The sequence below is a fragment of the Amblyomma mixtum genome, chromosome 3 (genome assembly GCF_055824585.1).
Source record: "Amblyomma mixtum isolate Tamu chromosome 3, ASM5582458v1, whole genome shotgun sequence".
NCBI lineage: Eukaryota > Metazoa > Arthropoda > Arachnida > Ixodida > Ixodidae > Amblyomma > Amblyomma mixtum.
This window is the reverse complement of record NC_143014.1, coordinates 13,667,261-13,676,840: the sequence shown is the minus strand read 5'-3', so window position 1 is coordinate 13,676,840 and position 9,580 is coordinate 13,667,261. Positions and strand designations below refer to the sequence as shown.

At 50.0% G+C, this 9,580-nt stretch overlaps 1 protein-coding gene across 1 annotated transcript; it reads right to left on the bottom strand.

Annotated features, from left to right (window-relative positions):
• Window positions 1–894: 894 nt before the first annotated feature.
• LOC149349267 (uncharacterized) lies at window positions 895–8,227 on the bottom strand. Its single transcript, XM_089578204.1, has one exon. The coding sequence runs from the start codon at window positions 2,804–2,806 to the stop codon at window positions 1,025–1,027; it is 1,782 nt and encodes a 593-aa protein (XP_089434330.1). The 5' UTR covers window positions 2,807–8,227; the 3' UTR covers window positions 895–1,024.
• Window positions 8,228–9,580: the final 1,353 nt, after the last annotated feature.

Here is a 9,580-nt window from a genome sequence, read left to right as displayed (position 1 = left end):
TCTCCTCCGAGGGACCTCACGAGCCCAAAGAATCGCTGCAAAGCAAGAAATTTGAGCTTAACAACTGTGATTATGAGGAGCTGAAAGAGGAAACACGATGGAAGGGATACGGTTACCTCGAGTGGATCCTGGTTCAGGCTTGCTGTCAGAATGTAGCTCACGCCTTGGTTGAACAGGAACTCCACAAGTGACAGCACAGACATCAGTGTTACACGTAGGGACTCGATAGTCTGCCTAGATGCGAACAGCTTGACATTAGGAATAGATTCCGTCTCGTTCAACATTGTCAAGAAGTCGTCCAAAAACTGAAAACATATAAATGAAAACAGAAAACAGTGTTTCGAGAAAATTGGTGTGAGTGCAAAGTTTTAAGTCTCGGTTATTTCCCCACAGTAAAAAGGCGACATAAAACAATTCTGGCACCTTAATTTTTGGAGATCCCTTTCGTATTCCAGCTGCAGGAACCTTGGAGTTCAGAATGTCAAAGAGGTCATTTAGTAGCATCGTGAACTGTTCCGTTCCAAAACTGTCGGCGAAGCCAGGTACCATCATTTGTCTGTAGACCTTCAGGCCAATCGACACACTTCGGCTGAAGAGCTGCAAGCGAAAATGAGTAAAAGAAATTTGTAAAGCTTGGAAAAACATGATGGCAAATTAGTTTTGAAAATGCCTGGGCGCTGACAAGCACAGATGTAATGTATAAGCATGCAGTTTTATGGCACCAACTGCTTACAATGTTTACAATGACTGAATGGCCAACTTTACCTGAGTCGCCAGACGAACGTTCATGGTCTGGAGCTTCTGTGGCTTGACATGGTGCTCAGTCAACTTAGGAACCACTTTTATAGCGGCCTTTTTTTCCGCCTCAAAAAGACGTTCATAGTGCTGGAAATTTGCTTGGTATTCACCTACCTGCAACAAATTATTGTACACCATTTCGTTATATGCAGTAATTAAACATAGGTGAACAAGTCTCTGTTACACAGCGTCATCACTCAAGAGACATGCATATCCAAGGAATTATTTAACTTGCCTGACCATATTTGTGCTTCATCATATGATTCCGGATGCATTTCACGATATGTGGCACGTCACAAATGAAGTGGAGGAATGTTCCCTCTGGAAGGCAGGGATGTTCAATCTTGCACTGTGGGTGCTCCACCTTTCCGCTGATGCCGAGGTGTGTCCACATCGATTTGTTATTTCCGGCACCATCGCTTATCACTGCCAGTACGCGAGCACCATGTTCATGCAATTGTAGCACTGAGCTCATTACCACCTTTGCCAAGACCCATCCTGGCGCTGCACCCTTAGCTGCAAAAGTTGCTATGGGTTGGACCCATGACGCAAACATTGGGTTGAACATAACAACCAGTGCATGGTCTGCCAGCTGTTCTGTGCCAACTTTAGTAATATCCCCGTAATCTACAAAGCCATCAAATTTGTAGGACGACCTGTTAAACTCGGTTCCTTCCCTGAGTTTCACTTCATCGATGATTAGACAACCATATGTGTAATGTTCTGGCTTGCCTGCCATATGCAGTTTTATGCTACCAAGGGCAAATTTGTTTAAGCCGTAGCCACATGGAAGACCTTTCAGTAGCTGTACAAGACGGTTGGCACTTGGCAGGGGCAAAATCTTCATGTCAGATAGAGTTCTGTAACACTTTGGGCTTGTCAGCCTCAGAAGCAGACAGATCATAAGCCAATCTGTAGTGTACCGGTGCCCACGTGGCGACTTGGCCGCTTGTTGCATGACGGCTGCCTGTATGACCATCTTTTGTGCTTCTGGCAGGTCCTGTGTCACTTCACCTAGACTTGTTGAAAACGCTTTCTTCAGTTTTTCACTGAGTTCGCTAATTTCTTTCTTCTTTTTCTCCCGAGCTGCAGCGGCACGAATGAGCCTCTTCCTCAAAACAGGTGCTGCAAGGCACACCTTTTTCTTGGGTTTCAGCCCACTTCTTCTTTTGAGGTCCTTCGTCATTTTTGCACACTTTATACAGACTCCTTTTTCTGCCTCAGTAAGAACTCTGCACTGCTTGTGGTATACAGTTCCTCCCCTGCTAGAGATGCAACCTTGACAGACTTGCATAGTTTGTACAACCTGCACAATTGCCTCTACGTCTGCTAACGAAGTGATTGCCAAATCCATGGGCAGCGTCTGCACCAGTTTTCCGCGGGCAGATACAACATAACTCATGTCTTCGCGAACTACGACACTCTTGAGCACTGTATATACATCTGCCTCCAATCCTGCCGTGTAAAAAACAATCTGTGATCGGCGCCCATTTTCATCTTCAAGAGCTGCCGATCTCCACTGACGAGGTAACCTCAAAGAAGCACTCTTCTCCACCAGCTCATTAACATGCAAGCAGCTGTCTTGCACGGGCTCTGGTTGCTCTCGCTCGATATCGATATCTTCTGCAGCGTCGCTCTGCGTTGCCACTGCGTCTCTTGAGACGGTTGCTCTCTTTTTCGGAGATTTTCGCCGTTTACGATTCGAGGAGAAGTACATCGGGAGATTAGGAAATATGGTAGGAATTGCATCACTCCTTAGAGACCATACACCGCGCTCGATTTCAATCACTTCTCCGTTGATTACATGCTTATATGACTTCAGAATATCCCCTTCTTGGAAGTGGGCGTCGCACACTTTGCACGTTTTCCCCAACACCTTGTCTGCACGGGGTATCGCTCTCGACCATTTTGCAAGGAGATTTGGATCGGTTGGCGGAGAAAAGAAGTGCCTTTTCTCCGTGTTGCGCCGGTACCCGCTGGAACATCCCGGCACAAAACACGTTGGCATTTGGTTGACAGTCCTAGCACACTCTAAAGACCATAAATGACGCACACCACCTACCCTCTGACAGCGAAAAAATCCAAAACTTGGCGCTCGAGAACATTCGGCAGCCCACGCTACTTGCAGGCTGGGTCCACACCATGAGCGTCCGCACCCGACCACACACCGAAAGCTGCTGAGGCGTAGTGCACAAACACTCAACTCATAACGACAGGATCACTTGCTAACAAAAGAACGCGACGCAAATGAGCACGACAAACGGAGCCTCAGAAACGTTGCTGAACCGCGGCGTGGCTAGCTAGCGTCGAGCGTGGCGCAAACTTCGACTGCAGCGCCATCTCAGAGGCCGGGCGCAAAACGCGGCCGCTTCGGGAGGAGAAGTTTCGAAACTGAAAAAGCTTTATAAACGGTGCCAGAGACGAATGAACCATTCAGTGCAGGCTACTGGTCTGAATTTATTCGATCGGTGCGTGTACGCTACGCAGACAAAGTGAAAATTTGCGACGATACAGATCCGTACACGCTGCGACCGGGAGTCGACGCGACGATGGGCGTTGATGTGTTCCTCGAAGTGGCCCACGGGGGATATCGTGTACTCCTTCCAGCTTTGTGAAGTTGGAAGAAATGAAAGCCTTCGAATCAATGGGGCCACACAATGATTTCTACAGCAGGTGGGTGTGAAGCCTGTCTGCGATGCGCAAGCAACGAGACGAAAAGCTCGGCCTCGGCAAGCCGCTTTCTCTGCAGTCATTGCTCGCTGCGGTCGTGGCGATCCGAAAAGGCTTGCCTAGTGCTGTAGCTAGGATGCAGCGACACGGGACCCAGTCTGGGTTTGTGTTTTCAGACAAATTGGATGGCGTTAATCAAAACAGCAACATTCAAGAGTGTAGCCATTGCTTCCCACGTTTTCGTTGAAAGGGGGTTTCTGCACAAATGGTACAAGGCGTGGTGTTGACAGCGGGCGACACAAAACGGCGAGCAGAACGGCGGGCAGCGCAGAAGACGGCCAGTCCAACCCAAGCGATCTCGTGCAGAGCGGCGGCACTTCGTCTTTCAGCGACGCTTCGTCGTCGTCGGCGCTCCGGCAGCGATCGGCCTAGGCGGCGTCAGGCGCGACCGTCGTGGTTCGCTACATCGTAAACATTAAGTTGACGACACAAGCCTCTTACCTGTCACAAAGTGCACTCCGCACACAATTAAATTTGGGTTGTCGGGGTCCAAATCATCGCGCTTAATGCGAGCCAGCCACAGCTCGCGCAGATTCGTACTGTGTCATGGAGCGCTCGCACTTGCATGCCTACGATTATCTTACGAATGCAGATGAAGTTCGTGTTAAACGGCTTCTTCTTTCGCCTGGAGCTGCCGCTACGGTCGTAGCAGCCAAGGGTGGCACACAAAGCCATACCGAACCTACGGATGGACGAGAACCAACACGATGCGAGCTACCATAGGCAGCGGTAAGCTAGAGGCGGTCTGGCGGTGGTTCGGCAGCATGGCCGACTAGCAGCCGACGGCCACCGGATGTGACGTCGGTGCAAAGGAAAAAGAGAGGAGAGGCCGTCACGTGACATTTTGTGAAGCCGGAAACCAGCTCGGCGCCATCTTGTCCGGGCTGACGTCATCGCATAAGTCCCGCCCTCGACTACTGCGCGCGCGTTTCAAAGTCAACGAAGGAGCGTGCTACCGCAGGGGCACAGATTCCCGCGCTGGTGGCGCTTGGCTGCTTACCGGCCGGTTTAGGGCGCCCTATGCCGGTGTTCGTCAGCGGAAAAGTTAATAAAGCGGAAATACCCGTGTGAGACAGGCGGCTACTTTCAGTTACTGCTTCGTACTGCGTCGTCTCCGCGCCGTCTCCAACTGCTCGGCCCTGGTCACAATTAGTAGCAGCCGAGAAAAATACTTATCTCAGCTCTTGCAGGCGCGGGAAGTGACCTTCGCTTTCAATTACTGCGGTGGCCCATCTTGCGGTGGTTATCTGCGGTGGCCCCCCTTTGGCAACGCCCGTCCATGGGACTCTGAAGTTGAAGGCTGCATTCGATGAAACTAGTATACTTGCTTGTTTAGCTCAGCGCTCGAAATTAGCCTTCACCGGGTGAGGTGAAGGACACGCGAGAAACGTGGGCCCCTCGTCGCGCGAAACCACACGACGGCCACCGATGCCCGGGAAGGGCATTCGTCCGGTATCGAAAATCTCCTCCCTGTTCCTCAACTCTTGTAAGCACGGGAAGTGACCGTCGCTTTCAATTACTGCGGTGGGCGAAGGACAACTAAGCACACGCGAGAAACGCGGGCCCCTAGCCGCGCGAATTCCACACGAGCAGTGGTGTAGCCAGAAATTTTGTTCGAGGGGGGCACATGTTTTATTTATTTATTGGAAACGAAAATAATGGAAACGAAAATAAATGTGGAAACGAAATGTGGAAACGAAAATAAGAGTGCCCATTTATTCTTCACCGTCGCACGGCGTATGGCACTCCTTTTAATTCTAGGCACAGTTCACCCCATTATTAACAGACCTTTTTACGTCAGTTTACTTTTTAATCCTTTGCATTCTCCTCAAATGAAGGTATCGCGAAAATAAAAAGTGCTTTTTTTTTAAAGGACCTGCAGCCGAGCGCAGGTTTGCGTATGGGGTTGAAGTTTTGACAAATGTCATTTGTTTGCAGTTGATGACTTTGTTATAGAGCAGAAGCTTTTGTGTTGTTGTATACATGATTTTAGTTTCGATACCTGGGCGCCGCCATGTTTGTTTTACTCGAGCGCCGCCTACCGCCGACGCCATCTTGGACTGATAATTTGCAGCCGGTGGGCTGGAGCCCAAGCAGCGTGCGATCTCTGAAAGTGTCATTCGCCCGTTTTATTTTCCTGCCAAGCCTAGAAATTTTGGGTGGGCGTTCGCCTCGTGTCAATCCTCGTGTGTGCTATGCCATTAGCTCCTGCAATAACCAACTGGGAGCAAGCGACCATTCCTCGACGCAGCGAACGATCAGCATCGGTGAGTGCCATGCTCGCAGTTCACGCGTGCTTTTTTGTCGCCGGTTGCCTGTAGGGCAAACGTGGCACGGTGTTGCATGTTAGAAAAACGAAAGCAAAATGTGTTGAAACACAAGGTCGCGGAGGGCAATGATTATCTAGTTTGTCGTGGAGCACAGTTTTTCATGAACACGTTCGCTGCCTGCTTGGACATGGCGAGTGCGACAGTTTAGATGCTAGGCTTGCGACAGAGTACCCCGTTTACAAACTGAACATTTTGGAAACAGCGAGTACATGACCGAAACGAATCCACTTCTGATGATTAGAATGTTTGTTTGCGGAGATACGCGCTATGAAATTGAAATTCGGCCCCTCCTGCCGCTTGCGTAGGGCTGCTCGTACTACGAGCGATACAAGCGAGTTGACTGAAAGCAATTCGCATTCTCGCCTTCTCCGCTCCCGCCAGCACTTACTGGTGCACAAATACCAGAAAATGTGCAGTTACACGATCTAATAGGTTGGTACGCTAAGGAACGCTATTACCACTTACTGACAGGCAGAATCGCCGACCTGTGTTGAGAATTCCAATCTCAATCGGGTCGGGGCACTGCTCAAGTCGCTGCGTTTGTTGTATCTCTGGCACGGTTATGCATAGCGTGGATTTTTTTTTTTACAGTGCATTCGATGCGATTTCAGGCGAATAATTTATTACAATGCATGGCAGAGTTTACCGTCCTGTGCATGCCGTGTGTTTTTTCATTTACGTTGCCATGGCTGCATTTTTTCTCACTTTGCAGTTGGGTAAAAGTTTATGTCGCCGCTTCTATTCATGCCATGCTGTGCAAATTAAATTAGTATTTTCGCACTAACGACATGTTTATTTTTTTCAGGTGGCGATCCCCACACCCTCCCGATATTGACGATCATGTGGGGCGGCTAAAAGAAGTTGTGGCCAAATTTGTGAAGTCCTCACATAGTGTACTGCTGAATTAAAGAAGAGCTCTGCCAAGGCCGTCCCAATACTTGATCTCTTAAAATTATGCACAGATTATAGTTTGGTAACCCAGGTGCTGCGCTTTGTTCCGCGCCCGATATTAGGCACAGGCAGTGGGTTCGTTTCTGTCTGCATTTCGTTCACAAACTGCGCTAACGTTTAGCTTTTTGTTGGCGCAAGTATTTTTTGTTCACCAACTACGTCCACTGCCAATGCAACTCGGGACCGGCGGAAAAGCGGTGAAGAAATGGACACCGCAGACGTGGTGAGACCTTCGCATAACATGATGCGCGTGCATACTGGAGGCGTTTGTTTTTTTCTACTTTCGTCTACTTTTTCCGCAACCGACAATAAAACAGTAATGTCTAGAAGACGTTGGTGTTCCGTACAAAATTGCTGCTTTTGTTGTACAGACGCAAACACGCGCTTGACCGGTAGCTAAGCAGCCGCGGACGTTGCTCCGCGCGCCGGATTATCAGCCCAGGGGAGGACGGCAACAGTGGGGTGTCGCGCAGCGCACGTGTTCGAGAGTATTTCTCCCTCTCCTGCCCGCTCCTCGTAAAATGGTGTATATGATGTGAAGATATTGTAAATAGCCACGTTTTTTCGTGCGAGTTGTTTTTTCTGAGAAAATAAATGTTTTTTACAAATGAAGTTCTCGGCATCCTGTGTGCATTCGTATCTTTATGTAGATATTGCAGTGAACAAAACTAACCCTTCGCCTTTATTAAAGAAAAAAAATCTCTAAGGTATTGTTTAAGCGCAGGGTCTCTTTCTTTTCATTTTTACCGGCGGCGTATAACAGGGGCGTGCAAGCATGCAAAGCGAGCGCAGCGGCTTCCTTTAAAATATCGCCCTCCACCGATGTCATGGCCCCCGCTGCTCACACAAGCGCAATCGCGAAAAACGAAAATAGTTACACTAACACCAGTGACGATCACTAGAGCGTTGCAAGAGCACGCCTAATAGCAACGAGGTTTCACTGCCGATGGAAACGGGAGCGCGAATGGCACACGCACACTGCACGCACAGGACGCGAAACGTCCGCGCAATACGCCGACGACCTCTCTAGCGCACGGCGTATTGAATCACTGGTAAACGAACAGCGCGAGTGCTCCTCAGTAAGCAGCGGCGGTCTCCCGACGGCTCCGAGCAGTGACGTAGTTGACGAAATGCCCGTGCGATCGTGGTCGAGCACGTTGAAATCAATGCACGCAACAACGAGAGTTTTGCAGCGAATTCCGCCTGAGATACGAGTGAACGGCGCCAACGTAAGCTTGTGAGCACGATCAAAAACAAACTCGAGCAGTTGAGAAAAGTACGCCGCACCACAACTGCTACGCCGCGGTCGTCTGCTACCGCCCTGCTTGCAAGCAGCAACTACGACGCCGTTGCTAAGCTGCCCGGACTAGGTGGCATCCCCATCGCGAAAAAAACCACGTGATTTCCTCCACATTTTTCTCCCATGGTGTTGTGTGGAAAGGGCCTCTCCTCTCTTTTTCCTTCCTCCATGTATGTATACGAAGGGCCTCTCCTTAGTTTTCCTTCCTCCATGGATTTGACCCATTTTGTTCTGACTTCTGACCTGTTTTTTAAAGGAAAGTTGGCTGGCTTATACCTGTGCTACACGGGTACTTTCGAATGACATCTGAGTCGAATGGCAGTCGAGACTTGGAATGGCATTCGAACTCGACGGACTCCCGCGGTGCTACGCGGCACTTTCCAAACAACGACGACGACGGTCACACTAGTCCGACAACGGCACTATCACGGTGAACAGCATCATGTGATTATAGTGAACTATCCAGTTCACTTTAATATTATTGTAGTGGGACAAGTTTTTTGGCTAAACGACACCGACGAACAAGGGCGTCCGCAGAACTTTTTCCAGGGGGGTGCACCCGATGTCTGGGGATGAGGGAGGCGGTAGGTTTGTAGTTGTTTTCTGGTAGGGCATAAATAATATCCGTAATTCCAAGGGGGGGCAACCGCCCCCCCTTGCCCCCCCTTCCGGACGCCCATGCCGACGAATCCGATCGGCGGACGGTCAGCCTTCATGCCCTCGGGAGTTCGGCGGCTGAGCGAAAACACGCTGATGAGCGAAACGAACGGCTATATTTCACATGTGCACACTTGGACACTCAATAGCGATAACCACTTGCCAAATTAATTTCAGTCGACGACGACTCCGTCCCCTTCAGCGACGACTAGGCCTAGCGAGTCCGCAAGGTTGGATCGGTGATTGCGGTGGTTGTGAAGAACGAATTCACAAGTTTTAGCGAATGCAAATGGTCAACGAGTGTAGTTTTGACAACAGTGACATGAAATCAACTATTGCTTACATCGCAGGACGCGCATACGATGAACGGGAAGCGGCGGTGTGACTCGAGCTGCCGAGCCGTGCTTTACGGCCAGCAGCAGTCGTCGCCGTCGCTAGCTTGTGACTAACAAGTTAGGCCATATCAGTTAGCGCGAACGGTCACCAAACATACTTCTGGATAAAGTAGTTTAAAATAAAGTACTGGGCATGTCGGAGGAAGCCGGGAAAATTAGCGAGAAGCGCCGGTCCTACGCGATGCCAACAACCCGGCTGTCAAGCGGTAACCGCATGAGGCGATATTCCTTCGCGATGCGTCGCGCGATGACGACGCCGTCGCCCACCGCTGTCGCTGGCGCAAACCGCACGAAGCGACGGGACTCAGCGTCGGAGCGGCGCGTTTTAAGGCGAAAGCCTTTAATGTCTCATCGTTGTAAGCAGCAGTTGTCGACAGAGAATGTCACGCTTTTCAGTTGGTCGAAACGGTCGTGACGTC

Excerpts from the sequence above, each read along its gene's own strand:
- LOC149349267 (XM_089578204.1), bottom strand. The coding sequence starts at position 2,806 with ATGCCAACGTGTTTTGTGCCGGGATGTTCCAGCGGGTACCGGCGCAAC.